This window comes from Saccoglossus kowalevskii, chromosome 6 (assembly GCF_978046115.1).
Source record: "Saccoglossus kowalevskii chromosome 6, keSacKowa6.1, whole genome shotgun sequence".
NCBI lineage: Eukaryota > Metazoa > Hemichordata > Enteropneusta > Harrimaniidae > Saccoglossus > Saccoglossus kowalevskii.
Window position 1 is genome coordinate 15516077 of NC_140646.1, and position 18913 is coordinate 15534989.

General features: G+C 37.4%; 2 protein-coding genes across 2 annotated transcripts; both read right to left on the reverse strand.

The window, feature by feature from the left end:
* Positions 1-12590: 12590 nt before the first annotated feature.
* LOC144361513 (uncharacterized) lies at positions 12591-13484 on the reverse strand. The gene has a single exon (XM_078013489.1). The coding sequence runs from the start codon at positions 13482-13484 to the stop codon at positions 12591-12593; it is 894 nt and encodes a 297-aa protein (XP_077869615.1).
* Positions 13485-13529: 45 nt separating this feature from the next.
* On the reverse strand, positions 13530-14504 carry LOC146741815 (uncharacterized). Its single transcript, XM_085500582.1, has one exon. The coding sequence runs from the start codon at positions 14502-14504 to the stop codon at positions 13530-13532; it is 975 nt and encodes a 324-aa protein (XP_085356708.1).
* Between the last annotated feature and the right edge of the window lie 4409 nt (positions 14505-18913).

An 18913-nucleotide genomic window follows, 5' to 3' on the forward strand; every position in this document is an offset into this window, starting at 1 on the left:
GACATTTGTAGATCCGACTGTTTCGAGAATTCGGCAAGACAATCAGGGAACCGGCTATACAGCCTTTTGCTCGATAAGGCTGTTTTCGTGCACAGAAAGCAGACTGTTTTGTCCATACTACAACTGCAAGTTTTGTATGGAGTACAAGATGGATGGATTGTGTGTGCGATTGATTTAACATTTATCGTACATATTTCATTTCCCCGCGAGTTAAAATTACCTCACACATCATATCCGGAAAATATTTTCTTTTGTTTTTTTTACTAAAATTGTTTTTGTTGTTGCCAACACTGACCCGCGATGGGATAGGCTTGAACACACGACACATTTTTTTAACATCACCACCGCGGTACCGTTGGTATTGTCTGACCTGAACATGCATTATGATCTTTACCCATGTTTAGTGTTGGTGTTTGCAAGAACGGTCATGTAGAAATCATAGCGAACGACCAGGGTAACCGTGTCACTCCGTCATACGTGGCATTTACGGAAATTCAGTCTTGTTCCTTAATACTATTTTCTGCAATTTACATTATAGAGGTCGTCTGATCGGCGTTGCTGCCAAGAATCACTGAACTGACGTCCAATATTCAAAACAGTGTGTTTGATGTGAAGAGATTGACTGGACGTACTTGGGGTAGACGTACCCAGGCCCGTAGCCAGCACATTTGAATAAGGGGTTCGAAAACAAAAATAATATATTTGACGTGAAACGTGTGAATTTTATAATATTAAAAAAGTGTCTTTGAGCTCTGTTACAGGCATTTTTATATTCTCGGTTTTAAATTCAATTGGTTTACTTTGTGTTACGTTGGTAAGTTATTTCACATAACATCATTGAACTATTTTACCATATGATTTTAGAGAAGGGGACCTGAGCAATTCCCCACCCACAGACAAACGCACCCACACCCTAGATCCACTACGGCAAAATGTTGTACACTAAAAAGACAAGACTATACGTATATTAGCATTATTGTCTAAGAATTTTAAGGTTGAATGCTACTCACGAGTTTTTTCGCTCTTCGCAGATGTTAGCGCACATAAAAGTGACACGATTTCATGTCGAAATCTGTCTACAATTATTCATTTTAGTATTAGTCAATTTTGTATTATGTAATTTTATTTCTGTACAGGGCCTCAGCCCATCGTAGACAATGTAATGAGTATAAAAGTGCATAGCACGTTTTAAAAACAATAAAACATCCATATAAACATATGGTACTAAGTTAAGCTGGATTAATATTCATCTCGTCGCTCGAAAACTTTTAAAAGACACAGAGCTTGTTGATAAATGGTGTGGCAGTTTGTGTAGTGACGAAGTAAGCCCAGATTGTCAGTATTTGCAAAATTGCATATTGCATTATTTGACAAAAGATCAACCCTTAGATCATTTAAAATTGACATATAAAAATAAAGTGAATTTCATTTTCTACCATGCTAAATTCAAGCATATCACTGCAAAAACTAAACATTTATTGATCTAACTATATTTTTGTGTGTCTACCTAATTCAACATTGTTTATGGCCACTCGTCAGTATATATTTTAGTCTATAATTGCTTGCCAATAAATCTCCCAGGTTTTAATACTACTTTGATTTTTCCGAAAGTGCACAGCCTGATGATTGTGAAATTGAGGCATGCCATTCTTGCTGACAAATCGTTATTATTTTTTGAGTAAATATCTCTAAGAAATGTGCAGTATCTCCAACTTGTTTTTCAAACCAGACAATGCCGAAACCATATTTGAACAGGAGATTTTTATATGGGTATCCCAAGTAAGTCTGCCGGTTTTGTCTAATCGTTTAAGCATTATATAACATGTTTTGGGGTTCCAGCTATTTTTTACTTCAACTAATTTTAACCAATATGAGATACAACGCTTAAAATAACTACAGCATAATGGCAGCCTTCCACATTCATCCAACATCGCTACATTGTTAGTACAACTATTCACGCTAAGTAGATATCTGCAAAATGTTGTCTGTACCCTCTCGATTTCCGAATTTTGGTACCCCCATATCGCTACCATAAGAAATAGCTGGCACAATGATTGCATCAAACAAATTAAATGCACTCACCAATGGCATACCATATATGTTTCTTACAGTATGTAAATGTTTTGGTTCATTGTAAATCTGTTTTTAAAGGGCGGTAAAATAATATACATATAGTGGCAGTTTAGCAGCAGTCTCAATGGACTTCAATGACTACATCTCCTTTTTATGAACACACTAAAAATATAGTAAATTTTCTAAGACATCAAAACAAAAAACGTGTAAAAAATATGTTTGAAAAATATGATTCGTCGCATAGTTTCAGTGCTGAAGCAACATAGTGGGGTAAATTGTTGGCTGAAAGGAGCTCTTCGACCTATACAACTCGTGATGATAAATCTTCGGCATTTTTTTTAATGATCTGTTAAATCCGTAGCTATACACTATTGTTCAATAACACAGGCTACACGTACTAATACAATAGGTTTACTACATTTGGCTGATACACTTGCAACAAAAAGTATATATGCCATCATTTAAAAATACAAAACTAATGAACCAAACTAGGAAAGTACAGTGTCGTGTTGTGTCAATCCCGCTCGACACTTTACTAACTGGGCGAACACAAGACACACAAGCACAAGACAAACGGCCCTATTCAGGACCACCACATCATTCAGAGAATGACTACCATTACATTATTTTTTAATATTTAAAATCAGCTGCTGAATCTGATAGTTACCTCAATGAGTCAAGTGATTTAAACGATGATAATTATCTTAATTAATACTGTTTGTTTATTAAGTTCTAATCTACGATAATAAATCTATTCACTTCCAAAATTTAATAATAAATTATAAAATATAAAATCATAATAAAAAATAAAATCTGAAAACAGTGTATTTGATGTGAGGAGATTGATTGGACGGGGTGACAAACATAATAACAAATAAACTGTAATACGATAAAACGGGTTTTATACGTACAAAATTTATAAAATAACAATATTTTAATTAGTAAATGGTTCGTTTCGCTAATTACAGTTAGTCAGAAATCTGTAATCAGCGAATCAAGGGTCTTACTTGTACAATATTTACAAGTATCGGTTAACTTGGCTAGTATATTCAACTTTCAGTCCTGTATATAACTACATGAAATATTTGATGAAAATAACGAGATTTTAATTAGTGAATGATTTCAGAGTACATTTGTAATTGTATTATGCGTGTCATCCCGTTTCGTTTCGTTTCTTCGATAACAATAAGCCACAACACAACTTAGCGTAGAACGCGTTATTTCAATTTGTTCAATGAAAACAGCTTGGCATTATTGCAGTACATGTATTATCCACATAGTTGTTTATAGTTATGGAATCTGTTCTGTTGAAACCAAAGTGATAGAATTGACAACTAACTGCGCAACACAAATCACTTCAAGATAGTTTATAAGTGACGGACCACAACTCATTGGCTGTTCAACATGTTTTTTGGTTGGTTGTATGACCTCATGCGATCTGGATTTATTAATTATGCTATTTACTGAAACAACTTGTATATCATGCGTTTATATTGTGTTGTCACACGTCTGCCATAGGTGATAATAAAACGACAAACCTCAAATCGAGGTGTCAATTGGCAACGTGTCAAAAATATTGACAGCAGAAGAAATCATCGCTATGGTGCTTGGCAAAATGAAAGAGATAGCGGAGGGATATCTGGGTGAAACCGTCCTTAGTGTTGTGTTAACAGTGCCTGCTTGCTTTAACAATGCTCAGCGCCAAGCTACAAAGGAACTATCGCTGGTCTCAACGTAATGAGAATCCGTATTATTTCATACTTAGCACCTTTAACAGACTATTATTCTGTGACAAAGCATTTTATTAAAAAACCCAGACATATTTCGCAAAATCATTATCTTTTGAACGATAACTGCGAGTTTGAATGTCCTAGTCCGAACGCACTTGATTTGGCGGCGGTCCCAATGAGTCGTACTCAGTCAAAACTTCAACTCGAGAAAAACGCGAAAAACAGTTTTGGTTAATAAAACATTGTAGATTTGCTGCATTATTATATATATACACTAAAAATGGCCAAACATATTAACCACGGATATCATAGAACTCATAAAGAGTGTCAGATAATGAATAATTTCAAGCTCGAGCGTGAAAAATGAAGAAAACTGCTGGCATTTGAGTCCCCACTCCAGGAACGTTCGGGTCTCCATTGTTACGCAAACGAACAACGAGGGATAATCCTCTGACAAACATTACTGCCCCACTGTACACGCTGACAGTTTACAAAAAAGCTAATCCTTCAAGTGTCTCTGATAAGAAATCTAATAATTTAAAACGGTTTTCACGGTGAAACAAAATGGCCGATGTTTGAAAAAAAAATGCTGTGTCAGAGTGCGACACTGAATGGCAGATTTTTCTTTGCCTAGTCTGTCAACGCTTTCTTTCTTTTCCTCGCCATTGCGTTAGAAAAAAATGTATTAGTAAAATATAATATTGACTTGGAAAATAAAACAATTTAAAAGAAAGTTGGGCAAAGTTACAGTACTCATTTCACACAACCTCCCGCCCGCTTCCGCTTTCCAATCACCATTTCCTCTCGCTTTCGCAACAGCTTGTTGAATTCGACCGGACGCATTTAAAATTCGGAGTAACAGAAACATTTCCGAGGTTCACATTGTCTTATAATTGTCTGTCTGGTTTTTCTAGATGTTGAACTGCTGACAAAAGTTCAAATACTTTTTGTTTCAACTATTTATAATTAAATGCACGCAACCTGAACCTTTGACCTCGATTTGGCTTGTACTGAATATTTTATTTTAAACATTATTCTGACGTGAAACACAAAATGTATTTCAACATCAGTCCGACATGGTTGTCTGGGTTTTCTTTCCTGATTGTTGAGTTTTGCAATGGGTTATGTATAATTGTTGTTGTTTTCCTCCGATGCGAAGACAAGCTGAAAGACCATGAAGCTAAATGGCAGTTCCATGCATGGGCTGAGTGAAAGAAAATATTTCTAAGCCTAAAATAAAACCTAATATTAGACCTTTTTGTGTATTTGTTAATTTTACATACGTTTGTCATGACAGTATGTAAAAATCTCGTCTTTCGTTGATAATTTGGATTGTTTGGAATGTCTGTCGACCGTGTCCCAATAATTTGTTTGGAATGTCGATCTCCGTTGGTTTCTCCATACTGAGTTTAGGAAGGGCGTCGATCAAGCTCTGTTCGATTTTGTCACGACATGTGGCCGTTTTTAGTCGAAAACATTTTTTGTGAGAACACTTTTACGGACGTATACGGTATAGACTGAACTCATTGAACGCGATTAAAATGCGGTCGGTTTCCGGTCGGACAAGACCACGTGGTCGGAAATTAAGCGATAAGCGGTCGATGTAAGAGCGGAAGGTTTGGCGAAATGAGTACTGTATGACCATGTTTCGCCGACGTAGTCTCGACTGACAATAATGCTGACAATGGACGTTAGACAAACACGCATTGTTTGTAACTGGAAGCTTATCACCCGTTATATCAGAGTCGTCAACAACAGAGTATACAGATAAGATGTTATCATTTAAACCCGTTCAAAGATAAACATTATGCAAATATCCACGAAAGGGCAGTTGTTTCTGCTAGCGTTTTAAAACACTAATTTGAGCAACGTTATTTCACAATTCCGATCTTCCGTAAACCTGGGACGATGTATCAAGATCTAAAGTAACCGTTTAATCAATTTTTGAAAAATCAAGAAAAAAGTGAAAATTTCTCTTCTTCTATACCTTGAACGTTCGTGGAGGTAGAAAAGTTTCTCTGTCAAGAAATACTTCACACCATCAATGTTTAATAACTCTTTGCCAAGTCTGAGAAAGGAGTTAACTGAAAAATAAGAAGGCAAATTAGTAAGACCCGATGAAATGATATGATACATAGTTGCATGGCAATGTTTATTCATTAGAATAGGGGAATACTCAGAGACAAGACACATAATACATACCAGTTATTCTGTATTCTTCTAATGTTTGAATGCTTAGGCACATCTTTCTTTTCTCAGTTAATGTCAAGTTAGGGGTGGCAAGGCACTCTGCTTCCTCAAGAAATGCCAAAAACTCTTTCTCCAACCACTGAAAAATGGAAAAAAAATATTGTTAATTGTTACCCCTAAATTTTACAACAACAAAACCATGGCTCAACAGTATCATATTTAAACCTATTGTAAAATACTTTATTTTCACTGGAATTTATTTTTTGCTGAAAACAGTTTTCATGCATCATATGTGGATCTAATTTACATTATATTGCATTAAGACATTATGCCTTCAGCAAAAACAGAAGAAATAAAATAATTTTTTCCACAGTATTAAGTATTTAATAAAAGAATATACGCAATTAAAATGTTCTGAAAGGCTATTCAAAACAAAACAAAACAAGTACAACCATGTGCCCTATGTATAACCCAATTACATAAAAATAAAAGTTGGTATTTAGTCATTTGAAACATACCTCAAAACGCCAATCGTCCGGACTGCGGTATGGATATAATGCTGGCTTTCTTGAACTCTGACCTTGTCCCAACTCTGTCACATTCATTGCATCAAAAAAAGTATCCATTAGTGTTATAAATTTTTCCGTGGACTTGGTATCATGTCGTCCAACAAGTTCAAATGCATGTGCCACACTTCCACTCAACACATGTGATTAAAATTACAATAATCTGTATTAGTGGTACATTTTCATATAGCTGAATCAAAACTCCTAACACCTTAATAGCTAATCAACTGATTATTAATATTAAAGTTGAATATCACATTTAAACATTTAATTATCAAAGTAGAAACAGTTAACATGGACCATTCCAGCCAGAATGTTGTAACCTGATCTGATTGTAATACTGGTAGGCTATTTAAAAATGCTGCAATTTAAGTATTAGACAGCCATCTCAGTTCTGGTAGTTGACATGCTAGTGAGAAATTAATTTAAATAACATTATACCTGTGCTGCTGGTTTCACACGCATGCGTAGCGAAGGTGTCAAGTATAGGTGTTCATGAGTAATTTTTGGAAGTTTGCGAAGTACTGCTTCTCTGCCAATTCCAACATCATTTTCAACAAGTCTTATTAACTGCGGCCATGTAATAGCTTGCTTCTGATACTGTAAAAGATAGATACAATGTATTTTAAGGTAACATTTATGTTACTAAGCAACATCAATAAATATTATAAAACAGTGCACATAAAAGCTTAAAGCGGGAGGGTTGTCACCTACGCACATGTGGGAATTGAGTCCCAATCGACGATAAGATACACTAAAAACACAAAGGCTCATTATTTAATTAGCAATTCTTCATTGTCTATCATGAGCAGAAGAATAAAATATAATAATCATCTCAAGCATCACAGAAATTGATACACTTGAAAAAATATATTTATGAATTGCAATTATGAAACTTGCATGCAAATTTATGGTTTTACTGCGCCATCCAGAGTTCTCCCAGTTGTTGCGAGTGGTTTTTATGAGATGAGGTACATCGCAGATAAAATAAATATTCTTGGTTTTGTCGAATGGAATGACGGTGTAGTGCATTAGATTGTCATCTTCATCATTCCCATGAAGCTTGTAAAATCTTCTGTTGGGACTAGCCCCATCAGCAACAAATGCTCTGACAAAAAAAAACTGCAAATTATAACATGTCGACTCCTTCCCACACAGCATAGTAGAGTTGTTCGCTTGAAAACCCACAGCATGGAAGCCAGGCAAATACTTCACGCAATGGGGAAAAAAGACCTCTCACCATAACAGTCAATACATGTGTTGCCAATGGGGGGATCTTCAGTTTCATCATCACCAGTATCATTTCTTTTAGATTTTCGACGTAAGTTGAGATTTCTTCATTGATACCTCCAAGGTTGCAAAAGCCTACGAGTTTCCCCGGACGATTTGTTAGAAACAAGACCACTTTTAATCTTCACCTCATAAAACACCAATGAAACATTATTTTTAAATTCTGGCATGGTGTCAAACTTTATGTCATTTTGTAAACGTTCTATCACATCTACATTGACTCCATCAGTGGTTGTTGTAAATTGGGTGTTATCCTGCAAAGTGTTCTGGTGTGGCAGTACAAGTATCTTGGACTCTCGCAGCAAACAATATGCTGAAGCAGATTTGGAATGTAGTGCAATGCACCACTTAATGACCAGAGGATGCCATCTTCGTTGATTTCTTTGTTTTGCTGTGACTTCTTTTTGTTGCTCCCAGAAAATATATTGCGGACTACCTGGAGAAAAGTTAGAATGAACTTCATCATCTTTATCTTCCATTATTGAAGAGAAAGACTTGGCAGTGTCCTCATCTAATTTCTCCCCAGTTTCTACGATGAGACTTCTCAGCTTGTCCTCTAACCTATACAGTTTTCTCTTCATTTGGGTTTTTTCTTTTTGCAGATTTCTCGCCTTTTCTTCAAGCTGCTTCTTAATCATTCTATCATTTCTGGTTTTAGTCACATGTCTTTCCTTGGCATCTTCACCACCACTTTGCGTTTTTTGAGAATACAGTGCATGTAACGTGCCACGATACAATGTACAAACTGGACATCTCGATGTCACAATTCAGATGACGAATAGTCTTGAATGAACCTACATCCTGTTCGAAAGGCAGAATGTCATCGTGATTGTTTCGAAATACGGCCAACTGTTCTGAGAATGCCATCCGACACAATTCATTAAATCCAATGTTTCCTACACAAGTTACTGAGCCCATCAGAGCAACAAAAAGTCTGTGGCAGGACTCCTCACTAAGGAAACTTGGTATGTCTTTCAATACTTGAGCATTTGTAACCAATTTTCCCTGTACCGACCAATTACCAGTATTTAAAATGTCTAAGCGTATTGAAATCAGTCTGTCTTCATTACATGTTTTCCAGCACCGTACCCGATCATATTCTGTTGTGATATTAAAATCATATTCTTTCCCGAGCATTGATGCAATGGCTAGAATAGTGTGACCTTTGTGGTTTGTATCAGCATTGGTCACATCATGTGTACTGCATAATGTGCATTCTATTGAATGTGGAATAAAACTATGAGGTACAATTTTCATATCAGTCTTCTTTCTTCTACGGATTTTTTCCTTCCAGCAATTTAATTTTACATGACATGCTCTGCATATAAATGACGGATAGCTATCAATGTGAAGTAATTGAGAAATACTTTTTGATACACTATCTTTCTTTATCGGTGACCTATATTTATCGCATGGAATAGCATTGTTACTATTGCATATTCTGCAGTGCGTCCTCAGCCTTTCTTTATGGTACTCCATAACCTTAAAATCCAGACAAAAAAATAAAATCTATAAATTTAACAGTATAAATTCCAATGCCTTGTCAAGCAAAAGAAGGAATATTTTCACATATCATAGTTTCATTTCAGATTTAGACTAACTCTATTGTCTTTAAAGAAAAGAAGGCCCATATTATATTGTTTTACACAGGCTTTAAAAGTCCCAGTTTTTTGGCAAAATACAGTGACCATATATTTTGTTATGGATTCGTAACAAACATAGTAAAAATAACTACAGCGTAAAATATCATGGAAATCAGACGTTAACTTAAATGATAAAAATGACAGCAAACTACCTTGACTCAGTGATCTCTTACTACGAAAACACGCTCAAAATGTGTACCCAAAACATGCACTATAAGAAGAATGTTCAAAATCACACAGTACACGTACATACAAATTGTAGCTTAAAGAGGTTTATTCTGTTTTGAAAGTTTACCCCAGAATACAACGAAAGATAAATAAACACGTACGATGAGTGTTCGTAATGTCCCAAACCATTGCAACAAAATGCGCGATTTTCAACATCTGCACAGTTCTGCACACCCGTGAAAACTTCCATGTCAAAACATCTTGTTATAAACTTACCATGTATGTTTAAATTTCACTGCGGAAATTTGCGGATTTTTTTTTATCACAGCTCAAAGTTGGTCGACTTCTGCGATGGAGAATGCCAGGAAAGATGTAATCACTCGCACTAGGAGCGTCCGGCTGCAATATTTCCGGTACCTACAAATGTGAGATGACCTTTGTGATCCGATAAAGGTCACTGCGCATGCACAATTCTTTTATTTATGGTTTGCGCATTCGATTTTTTAGACGGAATTTTTATTTTTCAGTTTCTTGTGTAAATAAGCGGCTATCATCATGCAGATGAAACGACTTCTAAATAAATATGATAAGTGGTTTAACCAGGGCAAAGACAAAGGATGTTTATAGGATTAACATGGGCTTAAATAGCGTCCACACTCCTTCTCTTTTCTACCTCCATGCTTGAACCTGTTCCACGAAAATCTCAAGAACCGTTCTTGATATTTCGATGAAATTTGGTACATGTTTGGGGTATTCCTCAGACCTGATTAGTTTTTGGGCCAAATTTGTTTAGGGTAATCTAGTTAATTTGCATATGGTTTTTACTGAATTGGGATTATCTCGTGGACAACTCCACAGGTTAGGATAACATTTGGTAGACATATACATTGATGTAATCTGCATGACATATTACTATTGGGGATAATTTGCACATGTGAATTATCTATTTAGCTAATGCTTCAATTGAGATTATCTTTTTGATAAGATGTCCTAGAGGACGTACTCACCTAGAAATGTGGTTGGGGTGTGCCATCGGGACCTCCAAATAAATGTACATTGGTGTAATCTGCATGCCATATCTCTTTTTGGGATAATTTTCATATGCAGATTAGCATATTGCTTTTACTAAAATGGGATAATCTCGTGATTAAATCAATGGAGTTCAATCATATTTGGTAGGCATATACAGTGCATTGATGTAATCTGCATGACATATTACCATTGGGGATAATTTGCATATTGTTTATAGTAAATTTGGATTATCTTTCAAACAGTGTACTTAAAGTGTTCATTGAATGATGTTAGGGCAGTGGGGAAAGTGCAACATCCTCCCCAGTGGAAGGCAACACAACGAGAGAAGAGTAGGAAAAACTGCTTTTTAATGAGGGGGAGGGGGAAATGAATTTGGTCAGCAGGAGGGCATGTCGGCGGAAGGGGAGTAGGCATAAAAGTGTGTTTTAATGAGGGGAGGGAAAAACTAATTTTGTCAGCAGGAAAGCAAGACAATTGTTTTTCAGGTGGAGGGTAGCTTATGAACAGCTTTTAATTTCCCCTCTTTCTTTTATATTAATTAGCATACTTCAAAAGGCACATAAAATAAATGTTGTCCCAGTGAATTGACTATTTCAATTTATTGCTCGTTGGCTGCACCTGATATCATAAAAGTATTACTTGTATTACATGTACAAGGACTGGGAGTGTCATTCGATATGATCCTTCAGGTTACAGTGGGTATATACTGTCTAGTATTCCGGTAATAACCTTCAAGTTGGTGTTATACATCTTTTAGGAACACTCTGACGGTATAAATCGTGAACTTGTCAAACTCCCAGTTAAGGTAGAAGCGTGCTCATGAATTGAAAAACCCAGAATGTATAAATTGTACTTAGGGGGAGTAGAAGAACATTGACCTAAAAAATGGAGTCACCAGTTTAATTTACGAGAAAATGATGGTTGTATTTTAGTGGATAGTAGTCATTTTGGTAGTATTATTGTGCTTTTACCATCGTTTCCTATGGAAATATATTGCCATATCTCAAATTGTAGTCTGGTGACACAGGCTGTAGGTCAAGTTTCTCAAAATACGTCACTTGTAACACACAAACGAGTGTTATTTTATGGTGCCATGGGACAATAGCTTTGTGGTTTTAATAAACCAGTGAACATTGACATGCGATTGATGGCCAACTTTCTCAAAAATTAGGAGTAGTCTTCTACCTTAAGTGACATATTTTGAGAACATAACGTTCAAAATGAAACTTCATGCACCCTTATTTGGAATTTTTAATAAGGTAGAGGAACGCATACTTGGCGCGACTTTGGGTAAAATAGGATTTGCCCAGATTGGGTGAATCCAAGTTGTCTTGGATGCCGACTTTATATGTTTATTGCGTAACGATTCCTTCCAACAGTTCACTAACAAGTAGGTAAATACAAGATTCAAATCTCCACGTTTGCTGTATAAGCAAAGTGATAAACCATCTAAATCGAAGAGAAACCATAAAACTACTATGCAGCCGTCCAGTCTTGTAAACAAACTGTCGAGTTCTAGAACAGCTGCCAATAGGAGCACCCCCTAACTAAATGTGATTTCACACTAACTACGCTATATTTGGAACACTTAGGTATAGTAAAAAATACAATTCAAGAAACGTATAACGCAAAACCAGACAACTGTCATAGTCCTTTAAATTGGCGGCTACACACCAGCCCCTAAATTGGTAATATGTATAATGCATATAACAATTTCTACATACTTATACAATTCTGGCCATAGGCCACACACATCTTGGAGTGTTCATATCTTTGATTAGCACCACATCCCCTACCTTCAAGTTCGAATGGGTTTTCAGCCACTTCTGTCGTTCTTGTAAGGAAGGCAAATACTCCCTTACCCAGCGATGCCAAAACAAGTCTGACATGTATTGGATTTATCGCCATCTACGTCTAGCATACATATCATGCTTTCCAGCCAGGCAAGGAGCTAAAGCCGTGGACTTCATTGTGAACAGCATGTTAGGTGTTAACGCCTCCAAATCTCCAGCATCTTCAGAAGGCTTTGTGATTGGCCTACTGTTTATTATCTGCTCAACTTCACAGAAGAATGTCTGCAGACCATCGTCGTCTAATTGTTGCTGTTTTGTAATTGCTTGCAGGATTTGTCTGAGTGTGCGAATCTGTCTCTCCCAAACCCCATCAAAGTGAGAACCGGAGGGAGGATTGAATCTCCAGTCTATTCCCTTCTGTAGTAAGAACCCATTAATTTTCAACTGGTTCCAATTCTGCAATTCGTCTTTCAGCTCTCGTTGTGCTCCCACAAAGTTGCTACCATTATCTGACCTAATTAGTTTCACAGCACCTCGCCTTGCAATAAATCTTCGTAATGCATTGATGAATGAGTCGGTGCTCAACAATTCTGCTTTCTCTATATGTACTGCCCTCACTGCTAAACAGGTGAAAACAGCTCCATATCTTTTCATGATACTACGTTTCTGTTTCACTTCAATTGGCCCAAAGTAGTCCAAACCTACACGGGTGAATGGTGGGTCATACGCCTCCGGTCTGTCTGATGGCAAGTCAGCCATTTTTTGTTCACCAATTCTGGCTCTATACCGTCTACATGTCACACAATTATAAATCAACTTCCTTGTTGCTGAATTGGCATTTGGAATCCAATATTTCTCTCTCAACTTGGACAATATATATCCTCTTCCGAAGTGTCCACCTGATTCATAAATTTCACAAAGTATAAGCATCGACACATGTACTCCCTTCGGCAGAATTAGTTGATGCTTTGAGTCTTCCCTCGACCCGCAACAAACCATCCTCTCCAAATACTGGATCTAGCTTGTATATGTGGCTACTTCGCTTTACCATTTCTTTGCACTTCTCACACTATGTATTTCTTCATCAAATGCTTCTTGTTGAACACACTTAATAATCGCATGTTCAGCTTCTTGAAGATCTTGAACAATGATACCCGTCAAGAAGTTATCTTGCTCGTTCCTACAACGTTTCAACAACGCCTTCTTTATCTTCAAGATCCATGATACTGCTTGCTTTAGTTTATACCAACTTGAGTACCGCTCAAACAACTCATTAATTAGCTTCTCTGAGTCATTGGTAGATACTGCATTCACAATCACATGTTTTTTGACCTCCGGATCTCCATCATTCAGTTGCATATCGCAAGATCTAACAGGCCACTGGTCTTGTGTTTCCCAACGGAATTCAGGTCCGGTAATCCGTCTCTGACTTTTCAGAAACACCTGAATTGACTGCCCCCTGGAACCATCATCTGCTGGATTATGACTAGTGTTGATATAGGACCATTGGTCTGGATTGGATGCTTCATGAATCACAGCTACTCTATTGGCTATGAAGGTATGGAACCTTGCAGTCTCATTCTTGATATACCTCAACACAGTCATGCTATCAGTCCAATAGTGTGTAGAGTCAAATTGGATGTCCAATTTCTTCTTGATCAGCTTATCCATACGAACAGCAACTGTGGCGGCTGACAACTCCAAACGTGGTATAGTGACTTGCTTGAGGAGTGTCACTCTTGATTTACCCATGATGAAAGAACAATGTATTTGGCCTTCTTCATTTATCATCCTTATATAGGACACAGCACTATAGCCTAAATTACTCGCATCGGAAAAATGATGCAATTGCGTTTCTACTGGTGTGCCAAAGTCATTTGGCTTAATACATCTCCTGACTTCAAAATGTTCTCCTAATTTGGGCAAGTTGTACAGCCATTCTTGCCAACGCTTTTGGTGTTTATCAGGAATCTCTTCATCCCATCCAAGCTTCTGTCTACACAAATCTTGCAGTATCATTTTGGGTCTCAAAACAGCAGGTGCAGGGATCATAAATCGAGCTTCCAAGACTTAATATCCCTCGCCTTGTTGCAGGTTTTTCCTTGTATTTATTCTGGAAACCAAAGGTATCAGCTTCAACATTCCATTTCATGCCTAATGCTCTTTCAGTCGGCAAGTTGTCACTTTCTAAATCTATATCTTTCACTTCCAGTGCTCTTTCACTTTCAGGTATTGATTCCAACAACTGTCGCTGATTACTAATTCATTTAGTTAGCCTAAACCCTCCTTTATTACAGGTGTCTATCAGTTTAGCAGCTAGTATTTTTCCTTCATTTATGGTTGCAACTGATTTGAGTAAATCATCAACATAGAAGTTGTTGTTTATTGTCGTAGTGACTATATTGCTGTCAGTATCTGTGTTATCTGCTGCTGTTCTCTTCAATGCATGATTAGCACAGCTCGGTGAAGATGTTGCACTGAATATGTGGACGTTCATTCTATATTCAGCCATTGGTTTAGTAGTGTCACCCTCTGGCCACCATAGGTAATGTTGAAAATCCATGTTTTCTTTAGGTACTGCAACTTGGGAAAACATGATCTCTATGTCTGGCATCAATGCTATGGGCTCTAGTCGTAACCTTGAAAGTACTCCCAGCAAAGAATTTGTTAGGTCAGGTCCTTGCAACAGCATCTTATTTAATGATGTTCCCCGAAACTCTGCTCCACAATCAAATACAACTCTTAATTTCTGTTTCTGAAGATGACAGACAGCATGGTGTGGAAGATACCACAATCTTCCTTCTTCACCCCATAATTCATGGTCCGGTACCTTCTCAGCAAACCCTTTAGCGATAACACCCTCCATGAACTGTGAATATTCACTGCGATATCTGGTATCATTTTCGAATCTTCTTTTGAGTTGTTTTAATCGCTGCTCAGCTACAGATCTATTATTTGGCATAACCACACGATGGTCACGAAATGGTAATGGCACTTGATAGTGACAATTGACAAGTTTCGTTTCTGCTTCCATAATGGCTATAAACTTCTTGTCTTCAACAGAATTCTCAGGTTTGTCGTCAACTGTTCTTTCACTAAATTCTTGATTGAAGAAATCCGCTAATTGTTGTTCCATTGGTGGCTCTATTTGAATTCGACCAACTGACGCTTCTGAGACATAACCATCTATTTCTTCTCCAGCCCCATAAGGGTACCATTTACAGCCCATCCCAGCAAGGTATGTATGGCATAGGGTCCATCGCCTTTGCTATTGATCACATCCCATGGCTCAAAAGCCTCTGGTACATTATTACCAATTAAGAGGCCTATGTCTGCATCAATACTGTCAAGGTGTACGTCCTTCAGGTGAGACCAACCTGAAATGTCCTCTTGCTTCAGGATGTCGTCCTTTGACACTGGTATTTCGTCCTGTGTGTAAGTAGCAGGAAGTTGGATGATATGTTTTCCTTTCAAGTCCATGACTTCAAGGCCTTTAACTATGTAACTTTCCGACACTTTGTTTCCAGATATGGTTCGCAAAGTAAGTTTGATCCACCAACATTCAGTTGTCGTTTAATCGCATTAGTACAAAACACAGCATCACTACCATTGTGCATAAAAGCATACGTCTGTATGTATGTTCCTGTGGATTTACACCTCAGGCCTACTGGTATGATCACTGGTTTTCCCATATATTTTTTAGACTTCACTGCTTGACAATCAACATCAATACATCCAACTGAGGTAGATAAGCTCTTTTCTTCAGGTTTGTTTCTTTTCTCGTAGTGCAATACTGTGGGATGCTTCAACTTGCATATTTCACATGTCAACTTTCTAGTGCAGTCCTTCACAAGATGTTTGGAGTTCTTCAGACATCCAAAACACAACCCTTTAGCCTTAACCAACTGCATTTTGTCTTTGTAGGCTTTATTTACAAATACATTGCATTCTAGTATGTTGTGTGTCTTCTCCGCACAGCACAGGCATGTGTCATTGACTTTCTGTTCAGTACTTACTGCAAATGTTGAATGTTTCTTTCTTTGATCATTAGATCTTCAATTATACTTCTTATCCTTCTCCTTTGTCTGTGTACTATGTAGCTCACCAAATATGACATTCGTCATGATTCTAGCTTCTCGGTTGACATACTCCACCAAATCTCTGAACTGAATTGGTCCATGTCCATATCATATGATTTTCTTCGCCAGCCCTCTCGCATTTTGTATGGTAATTTGCTGACCAACATCTGCAGGTTTCTGTGATGGTCGAGTTCTTTCAAGTGTGCTTCACCCTTCATAGCATTGTCGCATTTTGTTAAGAAAGTGCGAAGTTATTAAGACCAGTCTTGTCTTCTGACTTCACATCAGGCCATTGCTCCGCTTGTGTAGTATATGCTCTGGCTACTACATGTGGATTGCCATACTTCTCATCAAGCAGTTTTCTGGCCTTGATATAACCTTCTGCAGGGTCCATGTGGATACAGCTACTTACAATTTCCTTTGGCTCATTTTCAGTATATTGTACTAAATAATAAAGTCTATCTTCAGGGTCATCTGTTTTTGCTTCTATTCCATGCTTAAATGCGCGTAAAAATTGCTTGAATTTCAATGAATCACCGCGGAATGTCGGTATTTGTTGTGGTGGAAGACTAGCACGCTTGTTGTGATCTATAAGCAACTTAGTCATCTTGTCTTGTTGTTGTATTATGGCTGAGAAGTCTTGCTCAGATGAACCATGACTAACACTGCTACTGGATCCTATATTACTACCAATGTTGGTTAGCTCTGATTTGCGATTTTGTTGAGTCTGATTGTTGTGTGGTTGCAGTAATGGATGACCACCATCGTCTTCACCACTATCTTCATACTGTTGGTACACTTCAATTTTTGCATTTTGTGCAGCAATCTCTGTTTCAAGCTCCAGCATATCTCTTTTCTTTCGTAACTGCATTTCCTGCTCTTCCAATAACTGACGTTCTTTCAGTACAGCAGCACGAGCCATGAGTTCAGCTTTTTAGGCATAGCACTAACTATAGATGCGTTACTCTTAACACTGCTTGTACAAATATGGGATGAGATCTCACTACCAGAAATTGTTTTTTGTGTTTTCTTGTAGCCACTGCTGCTCACCTGTGAAACACTATCAGAGGGGTTAACATCTACCTCATCTGTGAAAATTCCATGAGCCTCATTTTCTTGCAGCCATGTGCCAATGTGTTGTCTGAAGCGGTCAAATTCATCCAATCGTGGTAACATCCACTCAGTCCTTGTGACGTTCCAATATATCTTGGTACTTGTCGCCAGCTTGCCTGAGATTTTCATAAGCCAATTCCCATTCCTGTAATCTCTTTCTCACTTCAAGTGCATTAGTTCTTTTCTTGATTAAAACTTTAATTTGATTTATCTTTTCGGTTATCTTACCACAGAAAGCTGACCAGAAGCCCTTAGTCGCCTTTTCTCTTCTTATGTGTACCGTTCTGTCTTGATTGATATACGTTTTTCATAAGGTTGATTGAGTGAGGCCCCGTCTAAACTCATTTTGTTGGTTTAACTTTTTTTTTTACAATGGAATACGGAATAAGAATTCAAAGTTATCAATCCGATTCTTAGTTGAACTCACAAGATTGTTAAAATATACTACAGCATATCCTGGTTAGTACAAAAGCTCCACTGCCCGCTGCTTGCAACTATACTTTCTTCAGCGATTATCGGTGTAGAAAGCCCTAACCCTACTTTTCAACTACGGACGTAGGGAAGGTTAACTGGATGCAAATTATTGACGCGTGAAGGTGCCGTATACCAGTATTCACTTTACTTATACATACAACAATGAGTTCATAAAAAAATAAACAAATAATATATTTCGTTGTCCCGTTATCGTTCAGAATATCTGTACTCGTCTTGTCCGGTTATTGTTCAGAATATCTGTACATAGTAGTTATATCTTAATGTAGTCGCAAATCGTACTAGGATAAACGAAAACACTAGCTTCCTATAGTAATTCCGCATGAGTTTTATAAGTTCGACACTAAAAATGTAACCTACCGGAATAAATCGTCCTATTTGTACATACAAGTTCTCGTCAGATCGCGTGCAGACGACGAAGTGCCGACAATAACAAACTAGCAGACCGCGATAACAGTGCAACTTTATACGTTTATTGCGTAACGATTCCTTCCAACAGTTCACTTACAGCTAGGTAAATACAAGATTCAAATCTCCACGTTTGCTGTATAAGCAAAGTGATAAACCGTCTAAATCGAAGAGAAACCATAAAACTACTATGTAGCCGTCCGGTCTTGTAAACAAACTGTCGAGTTCTAGAACAGCTGCCAATGGGAGAACCCCTTAACTAAATGTGATTCCACACTAACTACGCTATATTTGGAACACTTAGGTATAGTAAAAAAATACAATTCAAGAAACGTA